Source organism: Balaenoptera physalus, assembly GCF_965194825.1.
Source record: "Balaenoptera physalus genome assembly, chromosome: 2".
Taxonomy (NCBI): domain Eukaryota; kingdom Metazoa; phylum Chordata; class Mammalia; order Artiodactyla; family Balaenopteridae; genus Balaenoptera; species Balaenoptera physalus.
In genome coordinates, this window is record NC_138883.1 from 32,660,916 (window position 1) to 32,683,506 (window position 22,591).

The window sequence follows — 22,591 nt, forward strand, 5'->3', positions numbered from 1 at the left end:
TCTGAGCAATCATCCCTGGTCAATCACATCCTAAAATGACCAGCTGGAGGGATGGAGCTCACTGCACCTTGTGCCTGGCTCCACTGGGCCCACCAGGGCACACATCACACCTCCACGGTGGGCCTGGTCAAAGCTCAACTCGAGCTGGCACCTAATGGCTGGTCCTACTCAGCCAGCACTAACCTCATGGCCTGAGTTGCTGTGCCCTGCCAGGGCGAGCTGCAGGGGGCCAGAGGCCACAGGCACTGTGGGGCCGCGCTCACTCAAGACAGAAGGCTTCTACCAGGCCACCCCTCCCTCCCAGGACCCAAGTACAACTTCCTTCCAAGAACTGTGGATGGAGCTGGGGTTCTCCTACTGCCCACCTGGAGGCATATTCTAACTCACCCTGATCAGCTAATAGTCCCCCAAACCACATTTTTCCCAATGATGCTCTCTTCTCAGAATCTTTGAAAGTCTGCCAATTTCTCTCTTTAAGTCTGTGTTTCTCCTGGATACGCCAGGCTCTCCACAATTTGGTCTGTCCCATTTCTCCAACGTCAAGTCCCACTAGGCTACCCGTACTGGCCTTATTCACCCACACTCATGGCCTCAGATGGGCCTTCAGGCTCTTCTCAGCTCCTTCTTCCCCTCCTCTCAATATCCTTCATTTCCCTCCATCAACTCAAACCCCTCCCATAGTGCAAGGCCTGGTCTTAGTGCTTTCTTCTACAAGAATTTCCTTCCTCTGAACTAAAGTACCCAAGACTACACAATCTAGCCCACAGTTACACACCATTTTGTTCGCCATTGCTACGTGGGAGTTGGTCTTGCCTCTCCAGCGTACCGTGAGCAGCTCAAAAGAACAGAGAACCCACCTTCACCAGCCTGGGCACATTGAAGGCACTGAACAAATACCTGATGGAGCTTGTGTGCAGAAGGGCTGATACCTCTTACAACGTGGACTGATTAAATGCTTAAAAAGTCCCCAGCTCTTGCTTCTCAGGGAGCCTCTCCTCCCCACACCCCACTCCTGGACCCAGTCCTGGCAGACTCGGAGACTTCTGCCTGCAGACAGCCAGCATTCCAGCTTGCATCAAAGCGTCAAACAAAGGATTTCACAATGCCCCGACCCCGCTTCAGACTCCAAAGCTCTTCAAGGGCACCCTGTTTAAACAAGAGGTGCAGTATATTTTTGGGAAATGATGAAGCAACTTCCCATAAGAGAAAAGAAAAAATTCCCCAAGTGCAGAAGTCTTCTTGGAAAACAAATAGAACAGCTTCCCTTGCCAGGGCAGAGAGAAAGGATCTGACATCCAGGCTCCTCGTCCTTGGCAAAGAAGCTTGCTGTGCGGGAACAGGGGAGACAAGCTGCACGGGGGAAAAGGAGGCAAATCCTTATGGCCAGATGTAGAGCACAGCAGTTTTCAGAGTTGGAGGCCCAACCTAACGCCTCATTTCACACTGCCCAAGGTGCCACTGGGAGCTCCACCATCTTCTCTTCCTCTTACACACCTTAAGCAACAGACGTGACCCTATGAAGTTGGGTGCTAATGCAGTATTTCACACACACGAGGAACACTTCTACTTAAAAACAACGGCATAGGGAATTCTCTGGTGTTCCAGTGGTTAGGACTCGGTGCTTTCACTGCCAGGGCTCAGGTTCAATTCCTGGTGGGGGAACTAAGATCCCGCAAGCCGTATGGTGCAAAACAACTGCACAGTGGCTCCTCTGGTGGATGGTAAAATCCTTTTGCAGTAACCACACTCTTGGACTTCCCTGGTGGCGCAGTGGTTAAGAATCGGCCTGCCAATGCGGGGGACACGGATTCGAGCCCTGGTCCGGGAAGCTCCCGCATGCTGCGGAGCGACTAGGCCCGTGAGCCACAACTACTCAGCCCGAGTGCCACAACTACTGAAGCCCGCACGCCTAGAGCCCGTGCTCCACAACAAGAGAAGCCACCGCAATGAGAAGCCTGCGCACCGCAACGAAGAGTAGCCCCCGCTCGCCGCAACTAGAGAAAGCCCACGTGCGGCAACGAAGACCCACTGCAGCCAAAAATAAATAAAATAAATAAATATTTTTAAAAAATAACCACACTTTTTTTTTTAATGGGGGGGGGGGTGGGTTTTGTAATTCATACATTAGGTTTGATTATAAGGATTGTTTTCTCACATATTGCAGAGTGTCTGCGTTTCAGGGGAGGGGGCATGAGCAAACTGGAGTAGAAGGAGAAAATTCCTATCATTGTGCTTGACCTTCAAGGCTTAACTAACTTCTCATATTTCATCTTTATAACCACTACTAATCAAACAGTCCAGCAACATTAGCAGTACTCTTCAAATAAGAAGAAAGAAAAGCATCACCCACAAAGGAAACCTCTCAGGTCCATATCCATATAAAGACCTAATGTTTCCATACCTAGTAACCAGCATCTGTGTGTTCAGACCTCACTTCTTTGGCATAAGCCCCTTCTCCCTGAACTTGAGAATTCATGTCCACCTGGACTGTTTACATGGACCAGAAGGCAGTGTGAAACACGTCAAATCCTAGCTTTGCCCTCATCAGCAACACGAGCCAAGGAACAACTCTTCCCCTTCTGCTGTCTTACTTTCCCCACCTACCTAGTGACCATTCTCAAGAACCAACGAAAGGGCCATAAACAAGTTGCCAAAGAAAGTCAACTCTTTCAGACACAATAACGATGTGAAGAAGGCTCCTGCAAGCTTACAGTCTCGGACTTGAATCCCTTCTCAGGTACACACCCCAACCTCTTACAGCAGGCACGCAGGCCTGCAGTCTTTCCAGCAGTAGCCCCCTTTCTCCGTACCCACGTGGATTCCTGCTACAAAGCTCTTTCAGAAAATAAAAGTTAATCTACCTAATCTGCATCTCTAACAGATTTCGAGGGTTTGTGAAATTTTATTTTTTAAGCTGCTGAAGGGGAGGCAGGAGGCTGGGTGGGGCTAAATGGGAAAAACCGCACCATCCAGAATTCCTTCCCTGAGCAGGGCCTTTCCGCTGGCAGCATTAATGCACACATACAACTCGTGCATCACTTTTAAAATATGCCAGTCAATTTAAAATAAATGTCAATTTATTATTTTTCAAAATGAGCAATAACTAAATTGGTGGTAGTGAAAGCGAGGGACTAGGTGCTTTCATTCATCTGTTCAGCGCATTCCCTTCCTGCAGGCAAGATATGCTGGAAGAAAATTTATTAGGATGTCTACATCAGCTCCTTAACCACAAAAAAGAAATCCCCGTCTCTTGCAGCTACTAAAGAACTGGGATGCAAAATAACAACAGGAGTCAATCTGGTAAACAGAATTTATAGGGAAGGAACTTGTGGGGAAGGGATGGAGATGTAGCAGTTGTCCCCTAACGAAGCCACAAGTGAAACAAAGACGAAAAGAAATTAACTGCAAGTCTTCATTTTAATCGGAAACGCTGAGTTAGTGGGGAGACAAAGATGAAAAAGGGATCATCTTCTCAGAATTTATATTTGAGTCTTGCAGGGACTGAGAGTCAAACAAGCTCTCAGATGGGGAGCAACATGTGAGACAGAGGGAAGAGCGTAAGTGAGGCACTGGGGGCACATGCGATGGTGTGTTTTGGGAATGATAAAATGCCTGGTGATGTTCCAGGACGGAGCACAGGCTAGGGAAGTGGCTAGAGAGAAAGCACAGACGAGGGTTACGTTGCTAAGGAGTACAGACCTTAAGAGCAGCCTTATAGCAAGACCTGAATTTGTTTTTGTCTGTTTTAAGGAGAGAAGTATCATGCTAAGTCTGAGATTTTAAGTTATTCTGGCAGCAAGGTGGAAGGCAGATTTGAGGGGAGGGAGGTGGGGAATACACTGGAGACAGAGAAATCGGTAAGAGTCTGGTGAGAGGTGATGTGGCCTGGGATGTCAGTAGCGTTATTTTTTTCTTGGAGGGGGCCACCACTATACCCCTCACTGTAGTCAACCTGGTGGCTGCGTGCCCACCCACTGCCCTCACCCACCCAGCCCAGCCCAGCCCAGACACAACCAGGAAGAAGAAAGCTAGTGCTTCTCTAACAGGAACTCAAATGTCCGGGGCTTTAGAGAGGGGACGCGCTTCCAGAATCCCTGTCACTAGTGAATTCTGGTCCTCTGGACAGCAAGTTGGCAATGAACTAATGGTGAACACAAGGATCCAAAATGAGCATGTACAGCATCTCAAGGAGAGACTGCTGTATTCTGCAAAATGCTTGGCGACTATCTTGAACAAAGGGGTCTGGAAAAAGTGACTAAATCCCTGCCTATCCTTCCATCCCTTCCCACCCCACCCCCAAACCACCCCCCCCCCGTCCCCCGCCAAATAGAATTCTACTATAAAGGTAGATGTGGAAAACGTTCTATTCAGGCTATACAAATGTTTTGAGAAGGTGTAAAATTAAGCAGCTGACAGGCCTGGGAAATGGCAGACAGCACCCACAAAAGTACATTCCTAAACTTCTAGAAGAAAATATGAGCCCATCTTGATGAAATTTGGACAGAATTTCTTAAGCAAGTCAAAGAAAACATATTCCACATATACACACTACTATATATAAAATAGATCACTAATAAGGACCTACTGTATAGCACAGGGAACTCTACTCAATACTCTGTAATGACCTATATGGGAATGGAATCTAAAAAAGAGTGGGTATGTGTATATGTATAACTGATTCACTTTGCTGTACGTCTGAAACTAACACAACGTTGTAAATCAACTATACTCTAATAAAAATTAATTTAAAAAAAGAAAACATGTTCCAGGAAGAAAAAAATATATGAATAAAGTAGCAGTGGTTCTCAGACCCCTTGTTCGCAAGTCCCCCTTACACTATCGAAAATTACTGAGGGCCCCCAAAGTTGTCTGTGTGTTATAGCTATCAATACATACCCCACAGTTGAAAATAAAGCTAATTTTTACTATTTATAAATTCATTTAAAAATAATAATAAGGCTTCCCTGGTGGTGCAGTGGTTAAGAATCCATCTGCCAATGCAGGGGACACGGGTTCGAGCCCTGGCCTGGGAAGATCCCACATGCCGCAGAGCAACTAAGCCCGTGCGCCACAACTACTGAGCCTGTGCTCTAGGGCCCGCGAGCCACAACTACTGAGCCCGCGTGCCGCAACTACTAAAGCCCGTGCGCCTAGAGCCTGTGCTCCACAACAAGAGAAGCCACTGCAATGAGAAGCCCATGCACCATAATAAAGAGTAGCCCACACTCACCGCAACTAGAAAAAGCCCGCGCGCAGCAACGAAGACCCAACGCAGCCATAAACAAACAAACAAATAAATAAAATTTTAAAAATAAATAAAAACAATAATAAACATCAGAGTGATTGTGTCAACACATGTCATGTAGCCTCTGGAACTCCACGACACACCTGTGAAAAGAATGAGTGCAAAAAGGCAAATAGCATCTTAGTATTAATATGAAAATAGTTTCAACCGTGTCAGCCTCCTGAAAAGACCCCAACGACCCTTGAGAACCACTGCCACAGAGAAAGTTAAAATAATCTGCAAACTGGGAGAAGACAGTCAAGGAAAATACAAAATTCAAGCCACGTGGAGATTCCATTTTATATCCATCAGGTTGGCAGAAATTAGTATCTAACAATACCAGCCGTTGCAAAGCATGTGGAGAACTAAGAATTTTCTTCTGTATCACTAGCGGTGAAAACTCATACAACTACTCTGGAGAGCTACTTGGCAATATACGGAAAGCTGAAGTTGTACCCTTCTAATAATCCACCAGCTCCACTGCTACGTGTATATGCCAGAGAAATCTTGTATACATATTCAGGACGCATGTACAAGGATGTTCCTTGCAGTGTTCCTAACAATGAAAAACTGAAGTCACCTGTATGTCCATTAATGAGAGAATGGTTACAAATCTTCTGGCATATTAACACAATGGAATGCTATACTGTAGGTAAAACAAACGTATCAACATGGCTAAATTTCAAAAACAACGTTGAACAAAAAAAGGAGGCTACAGAAGATAACATGCAATTTAAAACATAAAATGATATCCTATATCGCTTAGGAATGCATGTATAAGTATGTAAAACTTGTACATGTCATATAAAAAATACAAAAAAAAAAAAAACCACACCCCACTAAAACTCAACCTCCACAGACTGAAGGCTCTTAAAAAAAAAAATGCATGTAAATACATGTGTAAGTATGTAAAAACAGAGGCATGGTTGGAAGGATACACACTGATTTAGCACACTGGCTATATCTCTGGAGAAAAAGATCTGAAGCAAACATGGCAAAATATTAAATATGGGTGGTAAGTACCCAGGTGTGTTAGTCTCTGTATTTTTTTAATGTCTGAAAATTTTCATTGAAAAACTAAGAATGGGATAATAGATTTAAAGTGGTTACTACCTGAAACATATTGCACATTTACCATAGGTATTTCACAACACCCCAAAACTCAGGCATGTCACTTCTTAACAGGGTATTTAGTAACTTGGTTAAGTTTTCTAATTCTTCACAACCACCCTAGGTCCCATTTGGTCCCAAAACACAGACAGAAATCTTAAGATTCACCAAGACTGCCAACTCCTATGGAAGACACTGGATTACCTCTTCCAGGGCTCTCAATGTATATGACCCTCAATCCCAAAGAAGTTTCCTCCACCTACCCACTGACTGACCCCTGACTGCTCCCACTCCCAAAACTCATCTGAAAGCTAAGATACCAAACAGCATCTGGAAAAATGCTTTTCTTAAAAGTCAGAGGGGGCTTCCCTGGTGACGCAGTGGTTGAGAATCTGCCTGCCAATGCAGGGGACACGGGTTCGAGCCCTGGTCTGGGAGGATCCCACATGCCGCGGTGCAACTAGGCCCGTGAGCCACAACTACTGAGCCTGCGCGTCTGGAGCTTGTGCTCCGCAACAAGAGAGGCCACGACAGTGAGAGGCCCGCGCACCGCGATGAAGAGTGGCCCCCGCCTGCCACAACTAGAGAAAGCCCTCGCACAGAAACAAAGACCCAACACAGCCAAAAATAAAATAAATAAATAGCGTTAAAAAAAAAAAAAAAGTCAGAGGCACATGCAGTAACTCTGAGCATGCACTGTTTTGAAGGTCCTCAGCCTCAACGGCCCCACCACCTGCCTTCAATTCCAGAGAGCAGCCAGACTGACGCAGCCACTGTCAGAGTCAACTTCACTTACATCATTTAATACCACTCCTCCCGTTCCTCCGTAGTTTAGCCTAAACACTTAGTCCTCAGGAGTGGGCCCTCTATGGTGTCAAAACCCAGATCCCCAGCCCCTAACGCTTCCTGCAACATGGAGGGCATTTCCTTGGAGTACAGTGTTTCTCAGAGGGCAGGCCACCCTCACCACCTGCAACAGTGTGTTAAATAGCTTCTGCCTCTGGAAGGGAACAAATGAAACCTGCACCCTTGCTTTCTTCTGTTCAGGAAAGACAACCCAATGGCTGGGAGACTGATATTATTTTAAAACTTTTAAAGAATGCATATTGCTGGGCTGCACTCCAGACTGACTGAACGGTTCCTTGTGGGCATGGGGTGTGCGAATCTGGTTTTAAAAGCACAGTAAAGTTGGAAAAGCATCACCCCAGAGGATGTTAGTTCTCTAAGTCTGATGAAGGACTCAAACCTCACCACCTTTTCTGTATCCCCGAGTCCTAGGCGGCCAAATACCAAACTCCCCTTTCCAGTTCTCCCTTGGTTTGGATCCTGCCTTCCCACCAGGCCCAGCGTTAAGTCTCAGTTCTCTGGAAGCCTTCCTGGATGCCGTCAGGGTTAATTCTCTTCTTTCTAATAGCACTCAGTACCTGAACCACTCAAGGTGTATTCTGTCTTATCTTTCTCCCCAATTAGACTATGAGGACCTCAGTTTCTGGCAGAGGGCCCAGTGCATACATAATAGCTTCTTAACACTTCAGTGGTTGAAATAATGCTAAAGACAATGGCATGGGAAAGTCAGTGTGAAACACACACACACACACACACACACACACACACACACACGCAATGTCGTACGAAAAGTATTTCATTTGCAAAGGGAGGACCTGGGTTCAGATCCAGCTTTACCCTTTACTGGCTGTGATAAGTTATTGTGAAGACACCAGTATGACATGATATACAAGAAAGTGCTTTACATTCTGTCAACTGCCAACAGTAGTAAGCTGTTACAGCTATTGCTACCCATTATTTCTCTGATCTCAGGAGGTGGTTCATATTATTTATTCCTCTTTAGAGCCAAGAAAGGAAAAACACTGAAATAGGCATTCTTACCATAAAAACACACAGAGAAAGCCTTAGAGACAATTCCCACGGTCTGCCTGCTGGAACCTCAGCTACTCAGGCCTCTGTGCTTCCACCAGGGCAGGGAGGAGGGTCAGGGAAACACTCAGTAACTAGACCGTGCCTGGCACACCCAAGAGGTCTGTAAATGTTGAGTGATGAAAAGCCTGCATACAGAACTTGGGACAAGAGAGCATTCTCCCAGTGACCCCTTCCCACCGGCACACCAAGAACTAGTAGAGTTTTATAGGAGCAAAAGGTGAGCGAGCCTGAGGCCCCCACGTGGGTGTCAACTGAAGGGCAGCAACAGTCTCAGCTTCTGGAAGTACTGTCAAAGCCGGTCGTTAAAATCACCCTCAAACTGCTCTTCCAGTAAATGAAAAAGCAGCGTGCAGTATCCAGCTGCCTCAGATTAAAGCAGGGGAGCAGGGGGAAATGAGAAACAGAGTCAGGATTTCCAATTACTGCTAACATGAGGGTATTCAAAAGGGAGGAAATTAATGGAATCATCAAAAGGCTGGTGATTTCACTTAAAGTGAATTAAACCAACCTCAGTCTTTCCCCGTTTCAAAGCAGACCTCAGGCTAGTCAGTGCTTGAGCTGCCTGAAAGCCACCCACGCAGGATCAGAGGGGCTAAGTGACAATCAGCCAAGGCTGGGAAATCTTTCATTTGCCCCTTCAGACAGAGGCTGGAGAGACAGGGTCAGACAATGGTTCTGAGGCAGGACGTGCTAATTTTCTCCAGGCCAGGAGTCCTTTAGTCTGCCAATACAAACAGCAGGAAATAAAGGCTGTAAATGGGGTCAAATTCAATCTGAAGAACAGCAAACTCCCCTAGGATGGCAAAAACATTCTGTAACTCACAGCTACCCCAGACAAAGTGGGCAAAAGAGAGAAGGGAAGAGGAAGAACACTGGGGAGCTCTGGATGTGCCCCTCACACAGATGGCGTATGTAGGGCCTTTGTGATCTCCCCAGGCACACCCCAACCCCTACACACACAACGTACAAACATCAACGGCTGGCTCTGTCAGAGCAGAGAGTAGTTAAAATGAGCACAGAGGAAGAAGAGGGAGAAGGGCAAAAGGACAATTACACGAAGTTAAGCAGGGAGAAATCAAAGGAAAGGAAAAGAGGCACATGGATACACCCCTCTATTCCAGCCACCAGCGAATATTTTCTCAGGCCTACCATGAGCACTGCGCCAGGCAGTGGGGAATGCAGGAGCACCTGGAAATGAGAACTGATCAGACAGCCTGGGAAACACTGCAGTCGACAAGTGTGATGGTCTGGAGTGAAGGGATCAGCACCCAACAAGGACGCTAAGTCACTCCTCTGTGGACAGTTTTATGGAAGCAGCGTAACTGTGGAGCCCAGAGGCTCTCTAAAAAGAAAAGTTACTCCAATTTCCAAACTTCTCTAGTTTCACTTTCCAGATGGGATTCTGGCTCAGTACTGCGTATCAATGGAAGTTCTCACCCACATTAAGAAATAAAAAACAAGTAACAAGCAAGCAGAAGTTCCTGACCCTGCAGAGGAAGCTGTCAGAGAAGGCATTAAAGAATATCCGGTATCTAAGCTCAAAGGGCCCGGGAGAGCTGGTCCAACCCTTACCTCACCGCTGAGCAAAGTGAGGGGCCTTCAGTTACTGCTCACTAGAGGCAGTACAGGGGCTGAGGCCCGGGACCCCGGCTCAGGGCCCTGCTCTTCATACCACAGATCCCAAGCTGGGGAAAGACTTTCTAAAATGCAGACTTTCGGAGCTCACCGCTGCCTAAGAGGGCAGAATAAGAAGTGGAGGGAGGAGATGCCCAAGGTGATGCCTCCAGGGCTTCACCAGGCCTGGTCCCTCCCGCTCTGCTGGGTAGTCGGCAAGGACCAGAACCAGACTGGTGAAGGTTAAGAGGCCTGCCAGCACCTCCCTTAATCATTTAACCTTTTCTCAGTTTTCAAGTTAGGCTGGTCCACCTGCAGCGTCCTATTTCTGAACTTCCTCTCTCCCCAGAGGTTCACGACCTCTCCAGCCCTCTGTCTCCACCTTATCAAATTTGCTCTGGAAGGGTTAAGTGAGCTTGTTCAGCCCCATTGTAAACCGGTGATTCTCAAAGTGTGGTCCCCAGACCATCAGCAGTAGCCTGTAAGAACTCAGTAGAAATACTGATGCAAACTGGAGGTGGAGGTGGGGCCCAGCAATCTGGGCCCTCCAGGGGATTCTAACGCACACTCAAATTTGACACCCAGTGGTGCTTATAACGTACATGCTTCAGCCCGTTGCTTCTCTCACAAGTAGGTGACTTAACTGGCACAGCTGAATGACCTGAACTTCAAGCCCAAGAGCCCACGGAGCTGCCACTGCGGGCAGGAGGAGCTTCCCAACTCAGCATCCTCTTCCCCTGCTTCCAAGGTTCAAGGTCTTGTACAAGAAAGTACACAAACTGTCCTTGAAGCTGTGACCAGAGGCTGGAAAGCACAGACTTGGGGAGAAAGACCTCGAGGACCCTGAAGGGCCTGACCTAGTAAAGTGAACAAAACGGAACCTCCCTTCGCCAGCTCTACACTGCTGAGACCAGACTTCAGAAGGGACGACGGTGGGCCAAAGGGCTCAGGCCTCTTCCTGACTGGAGAGTTGACATGACTCTGATCTGCCCAGATGCCATCCTGCCCCATGGAGGCTGCAGTACTTGTTCTGCAGGAAAACTGGCCTGGGTCAGACACTCAGGGAGTTGCCTGATCCCACCTCCATGGGGCTTCACCATGGGACCTGCAGAAGACAACGGGCACCTGCTGTGGGTGCCCTGACACATTGGGTCACGTCGGGGTGGTGAGTGGGTTTCCACTGGTGTGTGCCAGGGAGCAGGGGTACCGTGGTGCAGAATCTGGTGCCTCAGGTATCGCCAACCACGGCCTAAACAGAACAGGACCTGTGTCCAAACCTGCAGTAATTAGCCTTCTGCTTCTCTAGCTTATACCAGGCCCTCATTCCTAGTAGGGACTCTGGGGCTTCCCAGAGGAAAATGGATGCCAGATTTCTAGGCCTCTAAAAATCCTGACTACAACAACCTTGTCTGACATGACCATGTCTGTGAAAAAAAGACTTTTTTAAAGATCCCTCCATTTCTCCTCTCACCTTCCCTATTCTCAGGAGTGAGGCATTCTCACATTTGGAGGTCCAAGCTTTAGACTCCACAGATTTGGGCTTCAGACTCAAGATCTGGGGCTCTGTTGGAAACTTTAGTTTGATCTCCTGCACAAAGGGGGCTATCAAATGCCAGCCTCCTGCCCAGGGAAGGATGAAGGATTAACTGGTTAGTGTTAACCAAGTGCTTTGAGCAATTCAGAAAAGAGATACTCTCTTTAAAAAAAAAAAAAAAAAAGAGCATTATAATAATCCTTTCCATTGGAATAGACTTTTATTATTTACCCAGAACTTTTACATATATTATCTCACCTAATCCTATCATTCACACTCTTAATTATTCCTGCAGGGCCAGGGTCTGCCATTACTAGTAACAGAATTTCTGTTACTGAGACGGACTGCAAAGCTTCTCAAGTGCCTGACAAATTGTTACTGAGACGGACCGCAAAGCTAAGAACAACAGCATGAAGAACGGGTTCCTCTGCTGAAAGCCTCTCTCAAGAAACTCGAGACACTGGGACTTCCCTGGTGGTCCCGTGGTTAAGACTCCACGCTTCCGCTGCAGCGGACACAGTTTTGATCCCTGGTGGAGGAACTAAGATCCCCACATGCTGCGTGGCCAAACTGGAGACACATCTCTGCTGGAAGGCACAGCGGTTCTCTGCACCCTGAACACATCAAATCACAGACAGTCCTCACCGCAACAGCTCCAGTCACGCCGGCCTGACCCCAGCTGAGGGGTCCTGGATACATGCGCACGCCCGTGGCCAGCTGCTGCTCTTCCTCTCTTCTCCCTTCCTGAGCATCAGGAACTTCCCCATGGAATTCCTGACGCAGAGATCCACATGGGGACCCTGTGCAGTGCATCAGACTGGCTGCAGTAAGCCATCCTTGTCAGGCACGCCTCCCACGGGTTGGCTGGGCTGAGGTAAGAGGATGAAGGGCCTCTCCTGAGTGACGCCCTGGAGGGGCGGCCTCACTGAGCCAGTCACTTCCTGTTCCCACAGGCAAATAGGAGCCCATTCTTCTCATCCCCATCTTCTCCACAACTGGTACCAAAATCAACACCCTCTGTCAGCCCTCCTTATTTCCCTGTTTAGACTCATTCAACCTTTAATCCATTAACTGGTGTTTGCTTTTTTCTTTAACCCTTTGATCTTTCACACCAAGCTTGTTCCTCCTCCACAGCCCCTACCCCTCCACAGCTCTGACAGCCAGCTAGGAAGGGCACCTACCTGCCTCCACCAGCATCTTACCCCTGGAAGCTTCCCCCAAACTGTGCTTCTGGTGATGTTCCGCCCCATCTCTGAACTCTGAGGCTAAGGATAGACTTCATTTTTCTTTTCTGAAACGCCAGCTTCCAAACATACTCCACCAGGGACATCCCTGGTGGCGCAGCGGTTAAGAATCTGCCTGCCAACGCAGGGGACACAGCTTTGAGCCCTGGACCCGGAAGATCCCACGTGCCACCACAGAGCAACTGAGCCCGTGCGCCACAACCACTGAGCCTGCGCTCGAGAGCCCCGTGAGCCACAACTACTGAAGCCTGCGCGCCTAGAGCCTGCGCACCGCATCCAGGAGTAGCCCCCGCTCGCCGCAACTAGAGAAAGCCCACGTGCAGCAACGAAGACCCGACGCAGCCGAAGATAAATAAATTAATAAATTAAAAAACAAAACAAAACAAAACACACTCCACCAAAGTAGAAGAGACGACTCACTCATCCAGCAGGGTAAGAGGAAAACCAGTTTAGAGAGCAGAGTATACTGGACTTGCAAAGTTTCAACAGAAGTGACGGTGCAAGTTCCAAAGGAAGGAAGAGCCGAGGACAGCACAGCAGACACGAAGCTAGCTCTCTCCCCCTCCTCCCTCCAGACCGCCCCCAACACGCTGGCTGAGGTGACACAGAGTAACATACCGATGGTAACACCGCAACCCTATGTGTAAGCATGTTATCCCAATCTCACACATATGAAAGCTGAGGGACACTGAGAAACTTGCTCAAAATTAGACAACGTGTTAGTGGCAGACTTAGGATTCAAACCAGCCTACTTGGCCCAAGAGACTGCATTCTTAACCTCACTATGCCATCTTGTCCCCCTACTTGCCTCCAGGTCTCGGTGTACACTCCTCTCCTTCAGAGAGGCCTTCTACGACCACCCCTATCTGAATCAGGAGCCCCGCCCCATGCGTATTCCAGTGCAGCAATGACTTCCCTGATCACAGCAAGTATCTCACAGAACTGGAGCTGGCACAGTCGCAGCACTCAGCAGGAGCTCAGCAAGTAACTGTGGATAAATCAGAGTCTGAACCATCCCGTCGGCATCCCTGCTGGGATAGAGTACTGCTCCTGGCTGCAACCGCCCGCGCCTCTCACAGGCTGACTGTGAGGACCAACTAGATGTGGTAACTTCCAACAAGAGCCAGTCCAGTACTTGGCCCCAGGAAGCCCCTTACGGCATTACCCATCTCCTGCTGTCCTCCCTGCCCGCCTTATATCAACGCACACTTGCTAAACGAGCTGATGCCGCTTATGAAAACACCAAACCCAATCTGTCCCAGAGCAACCCTGGCAACCCTGGTCATTAGGGTTTGGAACAAGTCCATACAGGGTTTGTGTGTCATGATCTGCAGAACTAAGAGTTCAGGTTCCCCAAAGCTGAAGTCTTAACGAGCTGTCCAATCCCTTCAAATAATCAAAGACAGTTAAGATTCTAGGAGTTGGAATCCTGTTCATAGGAAAAACTCTCTGACATCCTCCCAAGAGAAAGGACTGAGACCAAAGAGCTCCTGCGAATTCCATTCAGCAAATACACACATAGCCCACTCTCCTTCCTGCAGACCCTATTAATTCTAGTGGTAAGGGGATGGGTCGGTGTCTCAGAGGAGGTTAACTTTGAATTTGATCTTAAAGGATGAAGTGAAGTACAGGAGGGAGGGGAGGCTGGGATTCCAGCCACAGGAATCTAGCCACTGAAAGAACAGCGTGAGGATAGGCTTGACTGTGCTAATGTTCAGGAAAGGGGAATAAGGAGTCCCCTTAGCCTTGACTTTAGGGACAGAGGTAGAGGGAGCTGTGGGTGGGGAAGGGAAGCCAAACCCACGCAAGCTGCCTTTCCCCCCCTCCAAGGTCAGTATATTTTTAGAGCCAGCACGGTTCTCCCATGCATTCTTCCACATGACTTCACTCCCCATAGGTAATGAAAGCCTTCCTTTCCTCCCTCTTCATCACCTAAAGGGACCCACGCTGGGTTCAAAGATCCTCACTCGGGCTGAAAGTTAGCGCACTCTGTGATGAACTCTTCTGGGCAGCCTGCCCAGTCCCACTCCCTTCCTCTCAGAGGAGCCCCACCACCTGCATCCCCTGAGGCATGAAGACACTTTCACATCCTTCTCCACTCCCAAGAAGGCTGTGGACAGAATCTCACGGGGAACCGCAGATCAGGCTGCTGCTGCTCACAGGGCCGTGGACTCGTCCTGCTTATCCTCAGGCACAGGACGGGCCATGATCCTGCACAATCCTGCCAGGAGTGACCCCCTCTGGGGTGATCACTGGCCTGGTTACAACAGAGCACAAAGGACTTTGTCTCTGCCTTCAACGAGCTTATATGCAAACACTTACAAAACCAAGAACAAAGAACACGAACTAAGATCAAGTGGCTCGTGTACAGAAGACTCAAAGATCAGAGACTGAAGGGGTCTACTGTGTGACAGGTATAAAGCAGAGGGCCACACAACCTACTGATGTCACCACCTAACTTCATGGACCATTAATTAGCAATTCGGGGCAACCGTGCATGGTTTTCAGGAGCCCGAGTGGGGCTGCACTGACTCCAGACACCACTGGGTCCTCTGCAATCTGGCCTCCAAAGGGAAGCAGAAACATCCAAGGCTTCTCTCCTGTCGGCCCCCGCACCTTGCTGTGCCAAGATCAGTGCTCGGCAAATACTGACAGGTGGCTCCCCACGCCCACTCAGTCCTTGTCTGGTGTGTGACAATCCCAGCGACATTCTCTCGTGCCTCCCACCATTGCCAGAGTCAACAAGGCTGAGCTGTCAGAACTCCAGCCAGTGACAATAAACACACAGGTCCCGCCCTCTCCCAGGGAGACATGTGTCCACTGCACGTGAAGAACTGATCATCAGGCCCACTGTATTTCATAAAGTGTCACTAGTTACTCAGAATAACAAAGGCTAGAGCAGAGTTATTTTATAATCCTGCGGGAGTACTTGGCCATAACTTCCTGAAACACATTTCCCCTCCTTGGTCGAAACACCTAAAATACTTTTGTGAGTTTGAAAAGAAAAAACGTTTTGCAAAGAATAAACCTTGATGAGAATCTGTTTGTGTTCCCTGCACTACTTCCCAGAATTTTGAATGATTAAACAGTTGTACTTTTAAAAGATTTAGCTACTGGCAAAGCTAACAAGTTAAAGAAGTTAAACAAGGGAAAAACCTTGTCTCTGGGGAAGCAAGTGAATCTAGGTAGGAAAAAGCTTCTTACAAGAAGAAATGCTGTCAAATATAGCTAAGCAGGAGGAGGCAAAAGGACTACCAAAATGGACAGACGAGAAGAGAGCTCCTATTTTTTAACTGTAATGTTGTATTCTCACGGATGTGTTTAGGAATTCTTTAAAATGTAATCCTTCAATCATATATCACTGTGCTGATGAAATGAAATACCTCATTAAAAGAACAGACCCTTGGCATTCTCAAATTTTTAAGGTTTCAAAAAAACTCTGAAAGTTCCTAACAAATAGCAGCTTTGAGGAATCCCAGCTCTGAGATGCCAACAAGACAGCCTCACTGAAGGGAAGGGCTGACTGTGAGATGACCTAGCTGACCCCTCAGCACAAATATCGCCAAGGGCCACGGCCCCTCTTTTCTGCTTGGCTTCACGCGTGAGATGCCAACATGTGGCATTTGAGAATTAGGAACTTGTGAACTATGAAGAGCTCATGCAGTACGTGTCTAACTCTGCTCAGGATGTACTGAATTGAATCCAAGACACACGGAAGAAACAAGGAACTCCTTCCAACCCGAGCTAATCAGCTATGGTGTCAGAAGTGTAGACTGGTATCAGCTGGTGCTAGAATCTGGTCTTCAAACCTAGGAATTACTTCTTTGTATGCCAGTCAATGTCCTAAGTGCTTTATATGTTCTATCTTATTTAATCCTCGCAACAGTGTATTAAGTAAGATTATCTAGTGTCTTTCCTACTCTAGGGAACATCGACAATGATGTCTGGAAGATTATCCAAGGTAATACAGGCAGCTAGGCATAGAGGCAGTATTCACCCTCATCTTCCAGTGAATTCAGAGTTCATGCTTCAGGTTGGCTGAAGGTGCGCTGGGTGAACAGGGCTGGGAGAAACCAGCGGCCAGCACCCCCCTCAGTCACACCACACCATGGCAAAGCTGTCTCTAAACACTGCTGTCCCTCCGGGCCCCAGAGCTAAACACGAGGCGGGCCAAGGTCACTCCTGATCTGGCCCCAGTCCAGGCAGCCAGCTACACCAGTATCAGCCACCTGGAATGGGAGGGCTGCTCACATCCTCACAGGCTCATGCTGCTGGGGTGACGCAGAAGAAAGGAATCTCCCAGTGGGTAAGAGGTTGTCAAAGAATTCATCTGAAAACCTACCTAGAATAATTAAAGACTCCGAGCACTAACCCTAGTTGTTTTTTTTTTGTTTTTTTTTAAGCACCCCGTGACCCCCTTTTGTGGAAAGAGTTGGGCAGGTAAGAATAACCTCTAAGCTTGCAATTAAGGACAGGGTAGTGAGGCACCTTTGTTTGGTAGGTGGAATCTGTGCCTAATGAGGGCTTTAACCCAGACGAGAGCCACTGAGGTGTTCGGTCTGGCGGACTCCTGGCTTCTTTTGTTCGAAAGTTACAGTGCAAAGGTCGTACCATGTGTTGGCAATGTTCTAAACATGGCACAACAATCAGCCTGCAGAGGGTAATTTCTCAATGTCTTTTCATGACGCCAGGGTTCAGCAAGCTCTGTAATGACCCATCCAGCCTCCTACCACAATCCCCAAGTCTTTTTATAGTCACAGGTAATTACACCATGGAGAGATTACATCACGTCGCCAGCAGGGTTTGCAGCTGACAGGAAGATGCTCTGCGGATGTTTTGGGAACTACAGCCTCATTTAGCAAACAATTTGCTGTGGTCCCTATTGTTCCTTTCCAAGAATAGAACTGCCTTGGCAAACCTTGTGCCTAAACTGGGACCCAAACCACCAAGGGCCACTGTAGATAAGAACAGAAACAACCACAGAGGTAAACATGGTAACCCAGAGATGACTCCTGCATCCTATATCCAGGGAAGAAAACAGATGGTGCCTCTCTTCCTCGGTCAAGATCACCCTCTGAAGGGTGATCTGAGGGCTCCAACAGAGCAACACAAGACACAGGTCTCAGAGAAGCCCGCCACTCAGCACAGGTAGTACAGTCCTCGGCAGAGCATGGGCGACACGGTCAGACAGACTGCACGCAAATCCAAGCCTGCCTCCCCACCTATGACTGCGTGTCTCTGACCAAGCTACCTAACTTCCCTCTGCCTCGTTTTCTCACTTGTCAAACAGCTACATGACCACCTAGCTCACAGGCACTCTGAGAACTTCACATGTGACGACACAGAGCCCGACACACAGGTGATGTTCCATACGCATCGTTTCCCTGCCTGTTCTCTCTTCCCAGTTCAGTGTATGTTACCTCTGACTCCAGGTCCCTTCAGAGACCGTGAGGCGAGCCAGGCCACCTGCCAACATCTCTCTGCCATAGCAGTGCTAACGGCCAAAGCCACATCATCCCCTGAGAGCCTAGCTCTCCACATTTTCCATCTTCAGTGAACACTAACTGCCTGGCTTTCTCCCTCTGCCACACGGAAATGCAGATGGCTGCCTTCCCTGCTTAGGTGCTTGTGTGACGTTTAACAAGGCCGCTAAGCGTTGTGGCAACATCTGAAAGGGAAAAAAAAAATCAGAAACAAGTAAAATACTAAGTTTTTTTTCAATAAATATGCTCAGAACGGGGAGAGAATGGAAATTAAAAGCTTTTTACATGAGCTAGGTTGAGACCATCAAACTATGCAAACATGGAAGGCAAAAGGGATTCCGGAAGTAATCAATCCTTCCTCAACTGGTCCAGTTTGACACCTCCTCCCAACCCTTCATCCCCAACCCAAAAAGTGACTCTGCATCTCCAGTTTCGTTTTTTAAAGACAGCAGAGGACGTCATCCACAGGAAGTCTCTTGCCCGACATGACTCAACAGGAGGTCAAATACCGTCTCTGCTGCTGTTGTTATTTAGGAATTACGCTGAGCATTTTTATATGTCAAGTGCCTTCCAATCATTTTTATTACACAACACCAACCTAACATCCTTAAGTATCTTATTTCTGTTTTACAGGGCACACAAAGAGGTCAAGTGATTTACCTAAGGTCACACACACAGCAACTTTCTTAAGGTCACAGGTAAAGACATCTGGGAGAGGCTGCTACACAGTTGGGATCCTAATTCCTCTCTAGCCCAAGAAAAGCAAGTTGGGTAGCATGAGCACAGATCTTATTTTTAAATCTGGTCTTCCCCTGCAGGCTGTGACCAGGTGTGAAGAATAAGATATGCTTCCTTTTGCCACCCTGAAAAAGGGAACTTTATCAATAACTCTCTTCATCTCTGCTACAGGCATGACCATGGGGCAAGCTGAACCCGATGTCTCCGTAACCGCTTCTCTGTTATAACTCCAAATCTCCAGCTGCAGATAAGAGGAACCAGGATGGAAAACTGAACTTTGAACATGACATATGTAACTTTTCCCAGAACTTTACCCCAGAACTCTCAAGTGCCTCTTCATACATGATTCTTTTTTCCAAACCTGAGCAATTATGGCCAAGACTAGAGGTGCCTGTGGGACTTATGACCAGAGACTGTGCAGGCCAACGCCCCACCGAGGGTGCACACTGACCTCTGTCCCGTGGGATTCTCACCGTCGCGAATGTGCCGGGACACACGAGCATATCTACTAGAGCTCACTGGGTAACAAGCGCCTCATTTAAAAAGGCCTCTGGAATGGGTATTCAGGGGAAGCTACAGGAGCAGGAAAAGGAAGAGGAGACCTTGCCTGACCTGAATTGCCTTTCCTCGACTTCAGAGTATCCGAGAGCCTTGGTTTCTTGGCAAGCTTGCTTGGCACGCTGCTCAGGGCAGGCACAGCCGTACAGGTGTGCTCTGGGTCTCAGGCCAAGGTGTGGGCACCTCCTTCCCCCAGAAGCCACTCCAGAGAGAGGGACAAACATCGTAACCTGGTGCACTGGATCGAAGAAATGATGAAACCCCTTCCCCTGCCTGCACCCTGCTCTGTGCCAGTACGTTTGTTTTATGGAGAGTAAAAAAGATTGGGCGGAGGGAGTGGGGTGGCAGGGGAGGAAGGATTCTTTGCAGATGGGGGAGGGAAAGAAAACAACAGAGCCAACTTTCCCATCCTGGTCTGAGCCCACACTACAGATATATTTTTCCATACTGGAGAATAATAATCCCTTTATTCAGCCAGTCTGGAAGCATCGATCCCTGATAATTGATTTCAGACCTTGAATGGAAAGTTGGGAAGGTGTGGGTAGCTGGAAAATGGGGTGGGGAATGGGAGGAGGAAGGGGGGAAGCCCATAAAAGAGAGAGTGGCAGTACAGGCGATGGCTTAATGGAGCTAAAGAGGCTGAAGGCATCAGACACAGAAGGCAGATGCTCTGCCCTCATATTGCCACGTAACATTCCAGGACCGCTTCCCCAGCAGAGCCCTGGAAGAGGATGGTGGTGGTAGCGCACCAGGCACTAGGCGAGGTTCTGGTCCAGGCACTGCCATGAGCTGGCCCTAAGGCCCTGGGCCAGTGCATAGCCTCTGAGGGCCATCCTAGCTCTGCCCAGTCAGTCCTTCCTTCCTTCCTACTCTGACAGCCACTCCATTCATAGGCATTCTTACTGAGCACCGTCCGTTCCGGGCTGGGGGTAAGGTGGCAAACCTCTGCTATAAAGGGTCAAGCATTTTAAAGCGTACATATTTTAGGCTTTGGGGGGCCACATGGTCTATGTCACAATTACTCAACTCTGCCATCTGGCACAGGTGAGGGAACTGAGGCTTACAGAAGTAGAGACTCGCTCTCGGTCACAGAGCCCGCAAGTAGCAGGACTGGGCTCTGAAAACAGGCAGTGGATTCCAAAGCCGGCGCCCTTACCTGCACGTCGCACCCTGAATCCTACACCTCCGTCCCACCCGTGACTACAGCCGGCGGAGGGGCGCGGTCCCGTCATACCCGGCAGGCTCCTACACCCCCGCCCCCGCTGGCTCACTAGGCACCTCAGCCACCAGTCCCATGCCCTCAACTGGCTCCCTGCTGCATCAACAGAACAGAAGCCCTCACCCTCTGCCCCCCTGCTAACGGCGCCACAGAGAATCCCTTCTCCCAGCCTTCGGGAGAAACGGTGGTATTGAGTCTTCTCCCTCCCACACACAGGAGGCAGGCTGGGGCTCACCTGAGGCGAGTCCGTCTCCAAGGAGGGTGCTAAGAATCACCAGCAGAAGGAACACTCCATGTCCCACGGAGGCCACGGCAAGCAATGAGGTGCTCTTTGGTGCTATCCTGCCATGGCACATCTTTCATCCGTCCAAGTTATTTTAAAAAGAAAAAATTTTAAAGCCGGAAGTAAGAACACTGAAGTCAGCCCTGGGTAGATTCACCTATAAAAAAGAAACCAAAAACAAGGACATAAGTGAAAACTTTAGCCATAAGTTACTTACAATAGGCACTTTACGGTAAGGAAGCCATAATCACATACAAAGTTGAAAGAATTCTAGCAACTGAATCCCTACTGCCAGGAGAAGAGACAAGCACATAAGCGGCTTTCCGACTCCTCCCTGGGGAAATGCCAAGGCCCAAAGCAAGCTGCCATGGGCGTCAGCATCCGGGCGCCAGATCCTTGCGACAGGACAAGGAGACAAGCGCCGGCTCACCTGGAGATCTGTCAGGCTCGGCAGAGCTTTCAGAAACTGCCGTGGCTCTGCCCTGCTGTCTGCCTTGGAGGCTCGAGCAAAGAGGAGGAGAGAGATGGCTGTTGACTCAGAGCTGCTACACCAGAGTCTGGCTTTGCCTTTGCCACTGGACTCAGAGCAAGTTCAACTAACCGAAAAGAAAAAAGAAAAGAAAAAAAAAAAAAAATAGAGAACACATGTCTTAAAGGGAGAAATACACCGCCTAGAGAAGGAATGCAGCGGCGGGAGCCAAGGGCCCCGGGCTTGGCTGGATGAGCCCCCTGAGGACCTGGCTCTGACTCGACAGCCACGAATCTCAAAAATGGACTAATTAATCAAGGCTCACCCAACACACCTGTGACCCCAGAGCCCAGATTTGTTGGCTACACTTGACAATGATTGAGCGGAGAACGGGTTGTAACTCTTAATTAGCCCCACCATCCACTCTAGCTCAGACAAAGACGTAAGAAGAATAGGAACCAGTATCTTAAAAAAAATAATAATAAAATCAGGGATTAAGACTTTTCAGGATTTTTTTCTACTTGCCTTCAGGGAAGCAGAGGGTTGATGATACATTATGATATAGGCCTATTATATTTTAGTTAACCCACGTGACTTCATTTATCCTAGTTTATAACAGGTATTCCAAATAATAAGGTTACACTTCCTTTTTAAATTCCATATACACCTCCTTCTCCAACAAGGCTTTATGTAAATAGATAAAGGAGCCTGCCATCTACAACCCTAATAAAGGATGCCCCTGAGGGATAACACCCAGACCTGACTTTAATCCATGTATGAAGCCTTGACTCAAGCCTATGCACCCCTTCTGAAGAGAGTTACTGCAAACAGCAATATGAATTGTCTCAGTCCAAAGGAAAAGCAGCTATGAGGGTCTTCAATGAGAATGAGCCAGGGGTTCAAGAACAGAGCTAGCCACGGGGTCTTTATCCACTACCCCCAAATAGTTGGGACTGTAGCGGTCCTCTGTCCCCAGCTTTTACCCAGATTCCAACTTGAGCCTTTACGGCTGTAGAACAGGGATGGTTCATGGAGAGCTCTAGGGGTGGAGTCTGTGACTGACCCAAAACAGTACACAAAACCATGTGTAAATGTGTAAACAGTTTTGTGGCTAAGA

At 48.3% G+C, this 22,591-nt stretch overlaps 1 protein-coding gene across 1 annotated transcript in view; it reads right to left on the bottom strand.

Moving 5' to 3' along the window:
- SUSD6 (sushi domain containing 6) overlaps positions 1-22,591 on the bottom strand; it is an 87,486-nt gene that overhangs the window by 23,788 nt on the left and 41,107 nt on the right. The window contains 1 exon segment of the mRNA XM_082451851.1: positions 20,958-21,162. Coding sequence (XP_082307977.1) covers positions 20,958-21,078 — 121 coding nt within the window. The 5' untranslated portion in view covers positions 21,079-21,162.